General features: G+C 33.2%; 1 protein-coding gene and 1 long non-coding RNA gene across 2 annotated transcripts; both read right to left on the bottom strand.

The window, feature by feature from the left end:
• Positions 1-2,077: 2,077 nt before the first annotated feature.
• Positions 2,078-20,081, bottom strand: LOC106150552 (mitochondrial import inner membrane translocase subunit Tim16-like). The gene is made up of 4 exons (XM_013523423.2): positions 19,976-20,081; positions 8,589-8,762; positions 8,078-8,200; positions 2,078-2,493 (listed from the first exon to the last, which is right to left on the bottom strand). The coding sequence occupies exons 1-4, from the start codon at positions 19,976-19,978 to the stop codon at positions 2,392-2,394; spliced, it is 402 nt and encodes a 133-aa protein (XP_013378877.2). The 5' UTR covers positions 19,979-20,081; the 3' UTR covers positions 2,078-2,391.
• On the bottom strand, positions 13,697-15,412 carry LOC147762861 (uncharacterized). The gene is made up of 2 exons (XR_015333660.1): positions 15,009-15,412; positions 13,697-14,423 (listed from the first exon to the last, which is right to left on the bottom strand). It is a non-coding gene; the product is annotated as an uncharacterized LOC147762861 (long non-coding RNA).
• Positions 20,082-20,149: the final 68 nt, after the last annotated feature.

The following is a 20,149-nucleotide window of genomic DNA, read 5'->3' as shown; positions in this document are numbered from 1 at the left end:
CTTCATGCCGTCTTGTCATCTTATTCTGCTGTATGTCTATACATTTCACAGCTTTGCTGCCTTGTTTGTCATGTCATCTAATTCTACACTGGGTGACAAATCATTTCTTTTTATCTTCCACTAAGCTGTCAACTGATATTCCATCAGACAGATATAAAATTGATCTCCTTTCCAAATATATCACAGACTGAGACTCTTGGCTCACATTTGAAGGATCAGAAAAAAATAGTTGTAACTTGTACGTAACAATAAACCCCACACCTGGTGCAAGTATTACTGGAATAAGTACAATGCAGAATGTGTCTGAATTGTAAAAGTCTTCATGCAAGTGCCCTAAATCATTTTTATTTGGTTCTCCAGACATTTGACACTGGGATTCTCATATTTTTGAAGTGTTAATAAAAAGCCAGTCTGATATATAAATGGAAACTAAAACCAAATTGGAACACGAGTCTTATCTAGAAAAAATTGTCATTTGATCACCATTGAACTTCCACTGTCACAGTGTGTCTTATTTGGTGAGAAATGTTTGAAAATTTGTATGCTTTCAGATGTTGGCTTCGTTGTGTCAAAAATAAAACTTGTACAAAACCGATAATAGGGCTAATATGTAATGGCATCTGTTCAAGGAAATTAACTTCCCCTGCACACAGGAAAGACTTAAAACTTGCAAATTTTGCATGTTAACACTTCAACTTACAATTTCAACCTTTACCAAAAATAGACATTTCAAAGCAAAATTATTTCCCAATCCCTCTTTATTCAGGCTTAATCTAACTTTATTTCGAAAAAAAAAAATCTCTTTACTTTTTAATACGTGTGCTATTTCAAAAGTATATACACTTGTAATATATTTGCTTTTCATATAAAATGAAGTATACATGGGAACCTCATGTCAAAAATGAAGTTTTCATAAGTTGATGAAATCTAAACTTCCAAGCTATCTCTAATGCAGTGAGGGGAATTGATTGAAATGAACTGATTTCTTAATTTGCGTCTCTTGACACACTATAATTTAATTATTTTATTTATATCAAAATTACCAAAACAGCCATAAGAACCATGTCACTATACAGACAGTGTACAATGAGAGTTCAACCTGTGTAGCACTGCAGTTACAGTACTGAATAAATCAACTTGTTAACATTTATGTACTTTGTACAGGCATAGTTTGATTGGGACCAGCCTGTTAAGGCATGCATATCATTTTCCATATTAACACTTCATAACAATAGATATTTTTCATTCATGACAGTTGAATTAGAGTAGTTAGCAAGAATCTACGTCTTTCTTTTGGCATTTGAAAATAAGCACAGAAATGCAGAGGCTATATTTAAAATGATTGTTAAATTAAAATTAAACCAGTTTCATGAAAATTGACAGAGGTGGTATTAAAGTTAGTGATATTTTAAGAATTTATCAGGTTCAGGTGTTACAGTAGCTGCAAGATGTTACTTCTTACTACTCGTTCATACCTAAATTAATAACTTGTAATAAAAGATATTCTAATTCTTAAACCATTTCCATCCTCCCCTGACATATTTCAACATAACAGCATTCATTTACATTTAATTCACATTTGTGCAATAAAGATTCCACAAAAAGTGATGACAATTTATTTGCATTGAAAAATCCAGTTATCTTTAGTTATTAGGCCCATTCCAAATAACACTTATCATTCCATGTAAATCGCTCCAATTCCTGATATTGAGTAGATTTACAGAAAAGCTAGTGATTTTACACGTGCTTTGGAAACGAGAGGCATGTTAATCTGATTGCATTCAGCAAGAGTCCCCACAGTTGGATCGATGTTACAGGACATTTCATTTGAATCAACAGAGTTTCGGTATGGTACAGAACCAGGGTGATAAAACAAAAATTGAGGAGGGGGTGGGGGGGGGGGTTGGCATGACAATTTATGATTTATTTGCGTGTTGTGTAACATTGGTGTTTATACCATGAAGGTGTTTTATATTATAATGTGTGCCAATCAATATATGGTTACCATGGAAATATATTTTCTAAATTTCCTGTACTCAATGTGTTTATTGTCTCAATGTAAACAAACAACAGTCCATAGCAAAAGAAAAGAATATTTTATTTATTTTATATTTACAAATATTTTAAATAAAAACTGACTGAATTTTCTTAGGTAGACTTAGAAAAATAAGCCCTTTGAATGCCTCCCTCCTCCACCAAAGCTTCTTCAGACATTGAAATTGGGACATCACACATGAGTTAATTCATTGATGGTTTATGTTATTTTGTTTTCCATTTACTATAGACAATGTCACTGCAATCAATGCCAGACATGACTGAAAAAAAGAGGCCACAGCTAAAACTTCCCCAGAAAACACAATGTAAAAATGTATATCCTAAGTTCAGCTTTTATCATGTTTTAGGAGGCGATGACTGTTCTTCTTCAAATTGGGATCGTTCCTTCTGCATTTTGTCTTGAATTTCTTCATCAATTCTTTCTTTTGCTCTATATACCTGGAATGAAAAGCAAAAGAACTTGCAACCAACTTTGCCCTTTTTTAATATCTGTATTAATTGTACAATCATACAATTACACTTTAAAGTGATTTATAACAAGGCAGCAAAGCTGTCAAATGTACAGACAAAAAAACAGAAAATAAAGATGCAAAATGGGTCATTTTGTCAATTTTGATGCAATAATAAATAATGCTTATAATAACACAGTCAGTTAACACTGATTTTTAATCATGCACAACAGGTAACATGGTCAATAACAGGAGCAGATCCAGAGATATTTTCTGACAGTATTCCAAAGTATCTTTGTTGATCCATCCTCCACTTTTGATGGTCTTCCAACAGAAAAAAATTGATACCAGTCAATGTAAACTTTAAAATCTGACCGTCATCTGAAAGACCCAGAAGACGGCCTCAATCCACCCCTGCAATAAGATTACAGTTTCTGGACCATGAGAGTTCAAATTCACATAATGAAAATCCCAATATTTGAAAAATGTTGACAGTGCATAAAATAATATTACATATTGTTTAAAGACATAAAAACCTATGCAACTGCTTATGTGGAAATACAGAAAATCTGAAGAGCTTCAGGTGGATGGGAGTTGAAAATGCCAGTGTTTAGAAAAAAATTAAAGAGAAAACACAAAAAAAAAAAAAAAAAAATTCCAATAAAGCTGCTATTCAAACTTTTAATCTTGCTGTATTAACATGATATGAATAATCCCAATGTGTTTGAGGATAATAAGGCACTGTTATTCATCTATAGCATTAATGTTGGCATTACACAAATTTTTTTTCTTTTGTAAACTTATTTGCAATATTAAACAACATTTACCTGCATAATTATCACCAATTCCTAATTATGTGACACAGTTAAGAGAGCTTAACCTATAGGACTTGAATGGGAAATCTCAACGTGTGTTTTATGTAATCTTATTTAATGGGCACTTGAAAATTAATCAGGCAAGTAATTTTGTAGCTCTGAATTTAGCTAGTGATTATCCCAAGGGACAATTACCACCATCCATAAACAGTAGCCCCACATAGCACTCTATAGAGCTGCATTGCTTCCAAAACAGAAAACAATCACACTGATTTCCAACACAAGCTACACTTCAGTCCTATGAAACTTTTCAGTAAGTTAGAATATCTTAAGTAAAATGGTTTTTCCTTAATGGTCATCCCAGCAGCGATGTCCAAAAAAGGGTTTTTTTCATCTTTTATGCAATTTAACATAATACTTAACAGCACAATGGCCATCAATTTTTAATAATAAAGTAAATGTATCATAGCTATTCAAAAGATGTGACTAGCAATGGTATTCAAGCCAATGGAAGTTCAAAGACTAAGTCACACCTTGAAAATGTCCATATGTGAAAATTTTAATTGTAACAAAAAACTATATAATTTCCAAGAAAGTTAATCGATATAACAGGTTTTCCAACTGAAGCTATAATTTAGTGCTATGCTACATTTCTGTAAGTTTGAGAAGAGTAAGTGACTTGGTTTTCCTTTAATGGTCACTATGGAGGCATTGTCTAAAATGGGGTTGTCTTCAATTTTGATGCAATATTACATAATGCTTAACAGCATAATGACCATCAATTTTTAATAATAAAATAAAAGTATCATGGATATTCAGAAAATTTGATATGGAAAGGTCTTCAGGGCCATGGAAGTTCAGAGTCACAACTTTAAAATGCCAAAATGTAGGCAAGAGATAACTGTACTGAAATGAATTTCTTTCCACTTTCAAGACTTTTTTTACATATATCAAAATAATCAATTTACTGTCGTTTTTAAATGATTAACTAAGAAAGTTGTTGACATAGGAAAAATATCAATAGAACAATTTTAAATGTCCAATTTGTTCCATTCTGAGATTCTGAACATGGTGAATGATTGAATCTGACAAACTGTAAAAATATGAGTTAATTTCCATTTTTGACACTTTATTACACAATGCACAATTACAGGTTTACCATCTGAATAGTGAAAAAACAGCATAACTTCCATAAAAACGGCCTGATCAGGCTGATTTTAGAACTTGACCTGCGTATTATGAATATTCATCATTTCAGTAACTTATAAGCCAAAAAGTAAAACGATTTTTCGCTTATCGTGTTATCGGTGTTGCATTTATGCTGAAAAAAAATGAAAAAATAGCATAACTTCCACAAATATGGCCCGATCGTGCTGATTTTTGAACTTGACCTGCGTATTAAGAATATTCATCAGTTCTGTAAGTTTCAAGCCAAAAGGTAAAACGGTTTTTCACTTATCCTGTTATCGGTGTTGCATTTATGCTGAAATAAATGAAAAAATAGCATAACTTCCACAAATATGGACAAATATGGACAATGCACAATTACAGGTTTACCATCTGAATAGTGAAAAAACAGCATAACTTCCATAAAAACGGCCTGATCATGCTGATTTTCGAACTTGACCTGCGTATTATGAATATTCATCATTTCAGTAACTTATAAGCCAAAAGGTAAAACGGTTTTTCACTTATCGTGTTATCGGTGTTGCATTTATGCTGAAAAAAATGAAAAAATAGCATAACTTCCACAAATATGGCCCAATCATGCTGATTTTCGAACTTGACCTGAGTATTATAAATATTCATCAGTTCTGTAAGTTTCAAGCCAAAAGGTAAAACAGTTTTCCACTTATCGTGTTATCTGTGCTGCATATATGCTGAAAAAAGGGAAAAAACAGCATAAATTCCCTATAAGTGACCCGATCATGCTGATTTTCGAACTTGACCTGCTTATTATAAATATTCATCAGTTCTGTAAGTTTAAAGCCAAAAGGTAAAACGGTTTTCCACTTATCGTGTTATCGGTGCTGCATATATGCTGAAAAAAGTGAAAAAACAGCATAAATTCCCTATAAGTGACCCGATCATGCTGATTTTCGAACTTGACCTGCGTATTATGAATATTCATCAGTTCTGTAAGTTTCAAGCCAAAAGGTAAAATGGTTTTCCACTTATCGTGTTATCGGTAAAAGTGCACGGCGACGACGGCAACGACGGCGACGACGGCGACGACAGACGCAGATGATGGCTATATGTACAGACACATCTGTGTCTGTACATAAAAATTAATCTAATCTAGAATAACTATATAATAAAAATTTTGACAATCATTTAATAGAATTTGTTACCAATGTTTTGAAAAGCCACATGTAAGTCATAAAATGCTTATTAACCTGAAACTTTCAACATGACAAAATAGAGAACTGCCTCTTTTCATTCAAAACAAAAAACGATATCTATCTACTACAAGATGCCAATTATTCAATCCTGGCTATTAATTTTTGTACATTAAGTTCAATATAATACTACAAACCTTGGGAAATGTTTATTTTTACATGAAAATATGGAGTTTTCCTTGTTACTAATGAATGTACCAAAACACACCTTGGAGAATTAGGTCACAGTTATAATTTTCAAGTAGCCAAACTGACATTTAACTATTATAATATCTAGCTCATCTCTTTTGGTTACAGTTGACAAATATCAATCGTGGATTCATGTTTAGGGCAATAGGCATATGCCAGTACAATTAACATAAACATATATATATATACCCAAAAAGCTGTTAGTTTTATGTTTTGCATTAATTATACTTGCTTTCATTTTTTGCAATGATAGGTGTATGCAGAGGGCATTTTTCTCCTACACACATTCTCATACTTTTTGTCCCAAGTACAAAAACTTGGGTTCCATGTAAATAACAATAGTAATTCAATAAAATAAAATACAAACAAAATTCCTTTGAGTTGTATTCATGCATAGGCTACTATGTACAAGTCATTCATATTAAGTAAAAAAAAAAAAACTTTCATTTTTTTATGTATTTCAGATTTCATATTACAGAGATATGATAAACATGTTCATATTATTACTTGTCAAAGGCTTTTAAATTTCTAGAGATTGGCTTGTTTCTCAGGGTTCATACAGATGATTTGAAATGAAATTCAAGGACTTTTCAAGGACTTTCCAGGGTCATATATTCAAAATTCAAGGACTAATTTACACTGAAACTGTTAGTTATATATTCAATTTTCATGAAACAATACATTAAGTAAAATTGTGGTATTTCATATTGTTAAATAACATTCAAACAAAACAATTCACATCTTGAAACATTTTATTGATACACACTATTCTTTGTCAATATTTCACGTAATTCATATGGTCCGTACCACCCTGTGTATTCATTTGTTTTTTATATATTTTTCATCTGAATTATTTTGTTTTCCAATTCTTTTTCTTTTTTCTGAGGCAGATCTCCTGAGGCTGTTTGACTAATAAATCATTGACAGGCTGCTGCACGTCTCAGCCTTCTGTGCATATTTGTAACTCTCCGTATGAGATCTTTATTTCACAATTAAAACATTGTGAATGACTTATAGAAATATAATATATTCTGTTTTACCACAATAATGGCAGTTATAGCTATTATTCTGATATCTAAGCTTGTCTTTAGACCACGTGACCTCCATTGATGGCTATACTCTGTTAAAATCTCTTAAGAGATTTTAACAAAAAACCAAACTTTTTAGAAAAAAACCAGGGGCTAACTTTGAATGTAAAAATGGATTCATTTATCATTGGTAAGTATGGGAAAATTGTTGTTTACTCCAGGAAAATTCATTTTTTGGCCAAACAAAGAGTTATTATGACTTTAAGCAATTCACAAATGTCATCTTCCATGCGTTTTTTCTTTTTTTTTTTTTAATTTAATCAATGTCTTCCATTACAGACTTTTTTTTTTTTTTTTTTTTTTGCCGTCCTCTTCAGCTTGCTTTCTTTTTCCCCTCTAAGTAATTCTGATATCTTTGTCTAGCACTCCCTGCAGACAACAGTAAGGCTGTTGTAACTAGGGCATTGCTTAATCCTCCTAATGAATGGACATGGTCGCATATCACTCCACTTACCTACATTGCTAAGTGTAAGCATTACTTAAAGATTAAATCACTGTGATCAGCTATAAGCACAAACAAATTATTCTTGCGATATTGCATTGAATTAAAACAAACCAAACAAAAGTCGGGAATCCAAGTTAAAAAACAATTTCTTCATACTAAAGAGGTACATTTCTCCCAAGACAAAACAACATCGTTTTTTCCCTGTTATGTTTTACCAAGACAGGACAACATCGTTTTTCCCAACTTCTGGGGAAAACTGTTATATATCGACAGACTGTTATATATCGACGTTAACAAACGACCGACTCTAATTTTGTTTTTAATAATCATAAATGATTTAAAAAGTTCGTTTTTTTTATTTTTCAAGCATAATCAAGGGTTTTCAAGGGTTTATTTTTATTTTCCAGGGTTTTGCTCCATTTTCAAGCATATTCAAGGACTTGATTTTAGAAAATAAAATTCAAGGGTTTTCAAGGGTTTTCAAGAGTTGTGCGAACCCTGGTTTCTTAAATGGAGAATTTTCAACATAATCGGCCCACAAAATACCAATTTCTACCTTAGAAGCTTATAAGCAGATTAGTGCTAGTAAATTTTTTGATGGAGGCGATGCAGCCTCTTTAAAAAAACAGATACTTACTTTTGACTGTAAATAAAATGAGCCTCCTTTGGATTTTTCATTGACCCCAAATAAGTGGTCATAGTTTTTCTGTATTTTTTCAACATCATTTAAGTCTGATACATTCAGTATCTGTTTTGCTTCCTGAAATAACCAAAGTGAATTTTTGATTTAATTAAAGTACTGTCAGAATTGATTACAGTATTTTTCTAAGTCTCCCTAATTATCTTAGGGAAATAAATGAAAGTCAAATAAATACATTACGTAAACTGGCAAAGATGCTCATATTCTTGCAAAAACACAAATAACTATTAAAATAACGTACAATCTCATTAATTCATAGTACTACTGATCTGAAATAATCCTTAATGTGTATTTAACAAAATAAAAGCTTTAAACTAATTTCACAGTAAGTTTTCTGGAGGACAGAAGCATATTCCAAAATTCCTTTCAATTACTCAAAACTTTAAATGTGTAATTTACTTAAATACTGTCATCCCAATTTCATTTTCTGTGACTTCTGACACTTAACCTGTATAGTTAACCCTTTCTTTAGGTCAGCTACTGCTGATTTTGTCCCCTGTTTTCCACCTCCTTGGCGCTTTGCTGCTTGCTGACTGGCAGCCCATTCCTGCTGTAATGCTCTAGTAAATGCCCTACCTACAACTTGGCTTCCAGCCACAACTGCCTGGACTATCACCTTTAACTAAAAAGAAAATTCTCAAATGTAGAGTTTCAGCTGAGAGCACAAAGCAATTAATATAAAAATTAAAACAAGGCAGCAAAGCTGTCAAATGTAAAGACAAAAAGCAAGAAAAAAAATAGGGTACTGTCAATTCTGATGCAAAAGTACATTATGTTAAACTACAAATTCAACATCAAATTTTAATTATGCTTAACAGGTAATTCCAAAGTAAAATGTGTAACAAGCATAAGGCTTCAGGCCCATGGGAGTTCAAGTTCACACTTTGAAAATGTATAACTTCCAGAAAAAGAATCTAATTAGACTGCTCTTCCAACTCAGGCTGCATGCCGATTTTCGAACTTGACCTGCGTTTTAGTAAGATCAATTTTTCCTGTGAGTTTCATGACAACAGGCCTATCGGTTTTCCTTGAAATGTGTTTACAGTGTTGCATATATGCTGAAAAGTAAAAAAAACAGCATAACTTCTACAATAATGGCCCAATCATGCTGATTTTCAAACTTGACCTACGTTTTATGAATATTCATCAGCTCTGTAAATATAAAGCCAGAAAGTAAAATTGCCTTCCACTTATCGTGTTTACAAGGAAAGTACACATTTGTGTCTGTACATAAAAATGCCAAAATGTATACAAGACAGTACCGTTTCAACATGGTTTATTTCCATTTTTAACCCTTTTACTGCCATTTTTATATGATCAACTTAGAAAATTGATGAGATGTGAAAAATATTAATAGAACAGTGTTAAATGTCCAATTTCTTCCATTCTGAGATTCTGAACATAGTGAATGATTGAATCTGACAAACTGCAATGATATGAGTTTATTTCCATTTTTGACACTCTATTACACAATACACGATAATAAGTTTACCATCATTTTTAAAAAATCAACTAACAATGTTATAAAGATGAAGGAAATGTCAAACAAACACTTTTACATATCTTAGTTCAATAATGAGCCTGTTTACATGCCTAAGAATTGAATCTGAGGAAATGTGAAACAAGACAGCACTGTTCTGAAATGGGTTTTTCCCCCATCTTTAACAATTTTTTTACATAAAACAAAATTAACAGTTTACTGCCATTTTTATCTGATCAACTAAGAAAATTGATGAGATGAGAAAAATATCAATAGAATAGTGTTAAATGCCCAACTGCTTCCATTCTGAGATTCTGAACATACTGAATGATTGAATCTGACAAACTGCAATGATATGAGTTCATTTCCATTTTTGACACTTTATTACACAATATACGATAACAAGTTTACCAAAATTTTTATATAATCAACTTACAATGTTGTAAAGATGCAGGAAATGTCATATAAACACTTTAATGTATCTTATTAGTTAAATAATAAGACTGTTAACATGCCTAAGAATTGAATTTGAGGAAATGTGAAAAAACAGCATAACTTCTAAAACAATGACCCGATTATGCTAATTTTCAAACTCAACCTGCATTTTAGTAAGATTGACCACTCCTGTGAGTTTAATGACAATTTGCCGATCTGTTTTTCATATATTGTGTTTACAGTGTTGCATATATGCTAAAAAGTGAAAAAACAGCATAACTACTAAAATAGTGGCCCGATCATGCCGATTTTCGAACTTGACCTGCATTTTAGTAAGATTGATTACTCCTGTGAGTTTCATGACAACAGGCCTATCTGTTTTCCTTAAAATGTGTTAACAGGGTTGCATATATGCTGAAAAGTGAAAAAACAGCATAACTTCTACAATAATGGCACGATCATGCTGATTTTCGAACTTGACCTGTGTTTTATGAATATTCATCAGCTCTGTAAATATCTGAGTCTGTACATAAAAATTAACAAGGCAGCAAAGCTGTCAAATGTACAGACAAAAAGCAGACAATAACAATGCACAAAATAGGCTACTGTCAATTCTGATGCAAAAGTACATTATGCTCAACTGCAAATTCAACATCAAATTTTAATTATGCTCAACAGGTAATACTGACGTAAGTAAAATGTGTAACAAGCATAAGGCTTCAGGCCAATGGGAGTTCAAGTTCACACTTTGAAAATGCCAGAATGAGAAAAATGAAAATTTCACACAAAACTGCATAAATTCAATAATAAATGATAACCCAATTCAGCTGGCATTCTAATTTGAACTGCATGCCAATCCTAACAAGACAGCACTGTTCTGAAATGGGTTTATTTCCATTTTTAAGAATTTTTAACATAAAACAAAATTAACAGTTTACTGCCATTTTTATATGATCAACTAAGAAAATTGATAAGATGGGAAAAATATCAATAGAATAGTGTTAAATGTCCAATTTCTTCCATTCTGAGATTCTGAACATAGTGAATGATTCAATCTGACAAACTGCAATGATATGAGTTTATTTCCATTTTTGAAACTTTATTACACAATACACAATAACAAGTTTAACATCATTTTTACAAAATCAACTAACAATGTTGTAAAGATGCAGGAAATGTCATAAAAACACTTTTACATATCTTATTAATTAAATAATGAAACTGTTAACATGCCTAAGAATTGAATCTAAGGAAATGTAAAAAAAAAACAGCTTAACTTCTAAAGTAATGGCCCGATTATGCTGATTTTTGAACTTAACCTGCGTTTTAGCAGGATTGACCACTCCTGTGAGTTTAATGACAATTGGCCTATCTGTTTTTCTTATATTGTGTTTACAGTGTTGCATATATGCTGAAAAAAGAAAAACAAGGCAGCAAAGCTGTCAAATGTACAGACAAAAAACAGAAAATAAAGATGCAAAAAAGGTCATTTTGTCAATTTTGATGCAATAATAAATAATGCTTATAATAGCACTGTCAGTCAACACTGAATTTTAATCTTGCACAACAGGTAACATGGTCAATAACAGGAGCGGACCCAGAGATATTTTCTGACAGTATTACAAAGTATCTATGTTGATCCATCCTCCATTTTGATGGTCTTCCAACAGAAAAAATAGATACCAGTCAATATAAACTTAATAACCTGACTGTCTTCCGGAAGACCCAGAAGATGGTCTCAATCCACCCCTTCAATAAGATTACAGTTTCAGGACCATGAGAGTTCAAATTCACATTATGAAAGTCTCAATATTTGAAAAATGATGACAGTGCATAAAATAATATTACATAATGTTTAAAGACATAAAAAACAATACAACTGCTTATGTAGAAATACAGAAAATGTGCAGAGCCCCAGGCAGATGAGAGCCTGCCTGGGGCTAAAAGTCACAAATGCAAGTGTTTGAGAAAAAATTATAAAGGAAAACAACAAAACTAGAAAAGCACTTTGAGAGTGCAGACCTCTGCCAAGGCAGCAATTGTTGATTATATTGATAATTGATTGATTATTGATCCGGACCACCACCAAAAATTAATCATTGTCCTCTTTGGCCCACTTCCAACAGTTCCTGAAAATTTCTGCAAAATCAGTCCATAACTTTTTGTGTTATGTGGATGACAGACAAACAGGGGTGAAAATATAACCTCCTTGGCAGAGCTTAAGGTAAATATAATTCCAATGAAGCTGCTATTCAAACTTTTAATCTTCCAGTTTGATATATATATATATATATATATATATATATATATATATATATATATATATATATATATATATATATATATATTTATATTTAAAACTTATTTGCAATATTAAACAAAATTTACCTGCATAATTATCACTGCTTCCTTATTATTAATCTAGCAAAGAGCTTTACCTTTGGGAGTTTACAGGGAAATATCAACAAGTGTGCTTTACGTAATCTCATTTAATGGCCTATTAAAGCAAATGACTTTATAACTCTGAAATTAATCTAGTGATACCCAAGGGTAATTTACAGACTGACCCACTCAAAGGTCTTCAGGCCCATAAGTCACACCTTAAGAAAAGCACAAAACCATAATGCCCAAAATAGGAGACTACCAATCCTGATGCAATAATACATTATGTTTAACTGCACAGTCAACATCAACTTATGCACAACAGGTAACACAAAGTAAAAGCATAAGGCTTCAGGCCCATCAGAGTTCAAGTTTATACTTAGAAAGTGCCAGAATGAGAAAAATGAAAATTTCACAAAAAATGCATAAATACAATAAACATGATAATCCGATAGAGCTGGTTTTCTCATGAGCTGAAGGCCAATCCTAAAAATCGTACTTGTAAGTTTAAAATTATAATAAGTAGCACAGTTTTCTTTTCATAATGTTTGCAGTGGCAGTGCAAAAAGATTGTCAATTTTGATGTAACATTACATAATAAATTAGAGAATAATTATCACCAATTTTTGTTTATTGACTATAAATAGGATGGACATGTAGAAAATATGATTACCATTTGGCTTCATGTCCATGGGAGCTCCGAGTCCCATAATGAATATGCCAAAAAAGATAATGAATATAACACTAAAATGTATAACTTCCAGAAAAAGAAGCCAATTAGACTGCTTTTCTAACTCAGGCTGCATTTTAGTCCTGTGTTTCTTTTTTGAAAGTTTGACAGTCATAAGTAACACGGTTTTTCCATAATGGTCATCAAGGCAGCAGCACCAAAAATTGTGTTTTCTGCTATTTTGATGCAACATTACATAATGCTTAACAGCATAATGACCATCGATTTTTAATAATAAAATATAAGTGTCATGGATTTTCACAAAATGTGACTAGCACGGGTCTTCAAGCCCGTGGAGGTTCTAAGTCGCACCTTGGAAATGCCAATATGTGAAAAATTAAATTTTCACAAAAAACTGTTTAATTGCCAGAAAAAATTACCAAACAGACTGCATTGCCAACTGAAGCTGTATTTTAGACCCATGTTTCTTTCCTGTAAGTTTGAGAACAGTAATTGACATGATTTTTGTTAAATGGTCATCATGGGAGCAGTGCCCAAAATAGGGGTTTCTTCAAATTTTGATGCAACATTCAGTGTTTGACCTTCGTTTGAAATAGTACAGGCCAATTTGGCCAGTGTGCTCTGAAAGTTACTGGCCAAACTGAAAATGCACAAGCCAGACTTTGGCCAGCTTTATTACGAAGTTACTGGCCAAATATTCAAAGTGCAGGCCATGTGGTAATGACTCATGATGGAGATGTTATCATAAGCAAATAAAGAAAAAAAATTTAAAACCTTTTTTAAACCTAGAACTGTGTTTATTCTTTAGTCTACAGATTTCGCACATTCTAATCTAAATTAAACATAAACTATATGCATATTTATTTACCCCACTTTACCTAGAGATACTTTGATTAGATTTTTAATAAAATTTTCTGTACTTATATTTCTAAAATTTCTGAACTTGTACTCCGTGAACATAATTTGTTTAATGAAATTTATATTTTGTATCTTTAAGTTGCATCATCACACCAAGAAATATTCATACAATAGATGCAAGGATTTAAGCTTCATGCTCTTTACTATATATTTGTACATAAATATATATTCTTTGGGGGGAATCGGCCGGGGTGAAATTGTCCTGATACCGATGAAGAGATAAAAGTCAGTATAAAGATCAATTTTGTCTTAAAAACTGCTCCACATCCTTCTCAGTCATTTCAATGTCTTCATCTGAATCACTATAACTGTCATCAAACCCCTCATCACTGTCACTGCATCCCTTTTTTCAATTCTTGGTGTTTTTGGTTTGGTACCTGCAATTTTTAAGTGTCAAGTTTATTAAAGACTGCCAACACAATCACTGAGTCAGACATAATCAATTACTGGTACATGTGAAAAAGAGCTAAACATTTAACAACGTTAAAATCAACAATTGGGACAAACAAGTAGACCGTTCAGATATGGGGTCTTAATAAATATATATAAAGAAATACTCGTTTCAAAATAAATATTAAAATGAGGTTAAATTAAGCACTATCATTATTAGAGAACTTGTGATATTCAGGGTGAACTCCGTAAGTCGCACTGACGGAGATGCAGTCGGTGAACTGCTGAAAACCTAACGAGATTGTTAAAAGATTCAATTGTATCCGAGTTGAAATAAAATTCATTATTTTGTATTATTTGTATAGTATTGCACTGTACTGTAATAGCGTGCGCTATGTAATTCAATTTCTCTTACCCTACACACGTTGCACGTCGCACGCATTTAACCCCCTCCCCCCCTTTTTTCTTTTTTTGTTCCGCTCAGGAAAAAAAATCAGAAAACGTCAAAAACATGCGTTGGGTCAAAGAGCTCAGACTATTACTTCGTTTCTGCTTTGATTTTGTTTACTTACCACTTGAAGTTGAAGCCGATTCTGCGACGCTCTCACTCTCAGTCTCTTCTACTTGGCGTTTTGAAATTTTTAAAAACTTTTCCATGCAGCTTGATGATCCACGTGCATCACGTTTTCTCCCGGAAGCGTCAACTGCGCAAAATCGCAAGACGCAAGTGAAACGAAACAGACAGCATTTCCTATACTTCGTCAAAATCCGGCGCGCAAACGAAGGCTAGATGCTTTCAAAAACGACAGCGAGACTGTGAATACGTCATTACGGAATTCCCAACTTTCAAGCAATCACGATTATGAGAGTGAAAACGAGGTTAGCAGTAAGGGTAATCCCATGAACTTCCCTGTAATTTTTGGCATACGAGTCGGACTTAAATTGAGTCTAAATTTTGCCGATAAACTTGATACAGAAGTTGACATAAATCGCCAAAATGGCGACTTGCACAATCATTTTCACTCGCCAGATTTAATTTTAACTCGCATTGGCGAGCTGGCGAGTGCGAGTGTCAAACGCTGAACATTACATAATGTTTAACAGCATACTGACCATCAATTTTTAATTATAAAATATTAGTATCACGGATATTCAGGAAATGTGACAAGCAAAGGTCTTCAGGATCATGGAACTTCAAAGTCACACCTTGAAAATGCCAATAAGTGAAAAATTAAATTTTCACAAAAAACCATCATAATGACCATCAATTTTTAATTATAAAATATTAGTATCATGGTTATTCAGAAAATGTGACTAGCAAAAGCCTTCAGGCCCATGGAACTTCAAAGTCACATATTGAAAATGCCAAAATGTAAACAATACAGCACTGTTCTGAAATGGGTTTATTTCCATTTTTAACACTTTTTAAACATAAAACAAAATAAACAGTTTACTGCCATTTTTATATGACCAATGAAGAAAATTGATGAGATGGGAAAAGTATCAATAGAACAGTTTTAAATGCCCAACTTCCTCCATTCTGAGATTCTGAACATAGTGGATGAATGCATCTGACAAACTGCAATGATATGAGTTTATTTCCATTTTTGACACTTTATTACACAATACATGATAACAAGTTTACCATCATTTTTACAAAATCAACTAACAATGTTGTAAAGATGCAGGAAATGCCAAACAAACACATTTACATATCTTATTAGTTCAATAATGAGACTGTTAACATGCCTAAGAATTGAATGTGAGGAAATGTGAAAAAACAGCATTACCTTTTAAAATAATGGACTGATTATGCTGATTTTCAAACTCAACCTGCGTTTTAGTAAGATTGGCCCCTCCTGTGAGTATAATGACAATTGGCCAATCTGTTTTTCTTATATTGTGTTATCAGTGTTGCATATATACTGAAAAAAGTGAAAAAAAAACAGCATAAATTCCCTATAAGTGACCCGATCGTGCTGATTTTCGAATTTGACCTGCGTATTATGAATATTTATCAGTTCTGTAAGTTTCAAGCCAAAGGGTAAAACAGCTCTTCATTTATTGTGTTATCAGTGTTGCAAAAATGCTGAAAAAAAGTGAAAAAATAGCCTAAATTCACTAAAAATGACCCAATCATGCTGATTTTCGAACTTGACCTGCGTATTATGAATATTCATCAGTTCTGTAGGTTTCAAGCCAAAAGGTCAAATGGTTTTCCATTTATGGTGTTATCGGTGCTGCATATATGCTGAAAAAAGAGAATAAAAAATAGCCTAAATTCACTAAAAATGACCCAATCACGCTGATTTTCGAACTTGACCTGCGTATTATGTATATTCATCAGTTCTGTAAGTTTCAAGCCAAAAGGTAAAATGGTTTTCCACTTATCGTGTTATCGGTGCTGCATATATGCTGAAAAAAGTGAAAAAACAGCATAAATTCCCTATAAGTGACCCGATCATGCTGATTTTCGAACTCGACCTGCGTATTATGAATATTCATCAGTACTGTAAGTTTCAAGCCAAAAGGTACAATGGTTTTCCACTTATCGTGTTATTGGTGCTGCATATATGTTGAAAAAAGTGAAAAAACAGCATAAATTCCCTAAGAGTGACCCGATCATGCTGATTTTCGAACTTGACCTGCGTATTATGAATATTCATCAGTTCTGCAAGTTTCAAATCAAAAGGCAAAATGGTTTTCCACTTATCGTGTTATCGGTAAAAGTGCACGGCGACGGCGACGGCGACGACGGCGACGACAGCGACGACGGCGACGACAGACGCAGATGATGGCTATATGTACAGACACATCTGTGTCTGTACATAAAAAGCATAACTACTAAAATAGTGGCCCGATCATGCCAATTTTCGAACTTGACCTGCGTTTTAGTAAGATCAATTTTTCCTGTGAGTTTCATGACAACAGGCCTATAGGTTTTCATTGAAATGTGTTAACAGTGTTGCATATATGCTGAAAAAGGGAAAAAACAGCATAACTTCTACAATAATGGCCCGATCATGCTGATTTTCGAACTTGACCTGCATTTTATGAATATTCATCAGCTCTGTAAATATAAAGCCAAAAAGTAAAACTGCCTCCCACTTATCGTGTTTACAAGGAAAGTGCACGGCGACGACAGCGACGGCAACGACAGACGCAGGTGATGGCAAAATGTGGAGACACATCTGTGTCTGTACATAAAAATAAAGCATAACTTCTACAATAATGGCCCGATCATGCTGATTTTCGAACTTGACCTGCGTTTTATGAATATTCATCAGCTGTATAAATATAAAGCCAAAAAGTAAAACTGCCTTCCACTTATCGTGTTTACAATGAAAGTGCACGGCGCCAGCGACGGCGATGACGGGGACGACAGATGCAGGTGATGGCAATATGTACAGACACATCTATATATATTTACTGTACTGTTTGAGAACAGTAAGTGACATGGTTTTTCTTAAATGGTCATCATGGGAGCAGTGCCCAAAATAGGTTTTTTTCAAATTTTGATGCAATATTACATAATGTTTAACAGCATGATGACCATCAATTTTTAATAATAAAATATTAGTATCATGGATATTCAGAAAATGTGACTAGCAAAGGTCTTCAGGCCCATGGAACTTCAAAGTCACAACTTGAAAATGCCAAAATGTAAACAAGACAGCACTGTTCTGAAATGTTTTTTTTTTTTTTTCCATTTTTAACAATTTTTAACATAAAACAAAATTAACAGTTTACTGCCATTTTTATATGATCAACTAAGAAAATTGATGAGATGGGAAAAATATCAACAGAGCAGTGTTAAATGTCCAATTTCTTCCATTCTGAGATTCTGAACATAGTGAATGATTGAATCTGACAAACTGCAATGATATGAGTTTATTTCCATTTTTGAAACTTTATTACACAATACACGATAACAAGTTTACCATCATTTTTACAAAATCAACTAACAATGTTGTAAAGATGCAGGAAATGTCAAACAAACACTTTTACGTATCTTATTCGTTTAATAATGAGACTGTTAACATGCCTAAGAATTGAATCTGAGGAAATGTGAAAAATATGCTGAAAATATGCTGAAAACTTCTACAATAATGGCCCGATTATGCTGATTTTCGAACTTGACCTGCGTTTTATGAATATTCATCAGCTCTGTAAATATAAAGCCAAAAAGTAAAACTGCCCTCCACTTATCGTGTTTACAAGGAAAGTGCACGGCGCCGGCATCGGCATCGGCATCGGCATCGGCATCGCCATCGCCATCGGCGACGACAGACGCAGGTGATGGCAATATGTACAGACACATCTGTGTCTGTACATAAAAAACAAAAATAATGTTGCCAATGGTTATCGTCACAGGGCCTGTTAGACACAATAGGTAAATGTGTGTCTGCGGACATTAGTCACTGATAACTGCTGCTCTGAACAAGTCAACAGACTGGAGACAAATATTAGAGTCCTTAAGGTGGTTCCAGTCCAGTTTTTGGTAGAATCTCTGTAGATTTCTGCCTTGCCTTAAAGGGGGTTTGCAATTGTTTTCAACATAGATTTCAACCAGATCATTTTAATGGATTTATAAGGGTAACAGTCCTTGACTTTTATAGTGCCTTAGCTGCTGTGGATTTAGGTATTCTTGTGATATAAAGAGCATTATAGTCTCATCATCATATTATCTTTTTGGCATTAATACCCACCAAGATGAGACATTCACAAACATGACGGCCAACCTGACGGCAAACAAGGGAGTGGAAACACATTACTTTTATAATTAAGAGGTGCCTAACTGTCAGTAACTGAGTTTTGTGACCTTCAGGGGCAATTAGGACTTGGCCTGTGTGGCACACACAAACAGTAATCGATCCACCATACCTGGGTCTTTTGTTTTTAACAACTGTTCATTTGACATTGAAGTTCTTGTTCAAGACTTCGGACTGACATCTACTGGTACTCCCCGTGGCTTTGTGCTGATTTGCCAAGTTGTACAAATGATAAAAATTACCAAGTAATATATTTCTATTTCATATCACCCTGTTTTGTTGGGAATGACCATTTCCTGTGTTAACTTACGACTGGTCTCATTTTTTCCAGTATATTGCACTGTGCTGTGTTGTATTGTGCATTACAGTCTGGCCCCACAATGATGGCAAGAGAACCTCAATCACTTTGTAATGTTGTTTTAAATTTTAAATATTTAATGTTTTCATTTTTGTTATAATATTACTTTTCATATGGGTACACTGTCCTAACACACTTCGTTTTCATTATGGTACGAGTGAGGCGCCGTTGAAAATATCGAGTCAAGCTGCACAAATGGTGATGCAACTTGCAAAATAGTGACAACAATTTTATTTCTTCTACTGTTCCCTCAAGGGCATAGGTTTACGATGTTGCCATTTTGGCAAAACAAATGATTGTTTCGTTGGTTACCCTTTACTAATTTTGCCAAATTTCAATAAAGCTATTCACTTTTCAGTGCACTGTTATTCTAGGCATCAAATTGTGAGAGATAACTTCAAACACTTACCATTACAAAACCTCAGCATCAAACGTGCGTATCATCAGCAGGATCAAACTGCGCATGCTTCTCCGGAAGTGCTTTTCTTACAGCGAAAGTTTCGATAAAGATTATTGCATTTTATAGTATATATATCTTTTTAAAAAATCAATTTAATAGTTTTCTAAACTAAAAAATGCCAAA

The sequence above is a fragment of the Lingula anatina genome, chromosome 3 (genome assembly GCF_051362555.1).
Source record: "Lingula anatina isolate TDL-2025a chromosome 3, LinAna3.0, whole genome shotgun sequence".
In the NCBI taxonomy this organism is placed as follows: Eukaryota; Metazoa; Brachiopoda; class Lingulata; order Lingulida; family Lingulidae; genus Lingula; species Lingula anatina.
This window is presented reverse-complemented; position numbering and strand designations above follow the sequence as displayed.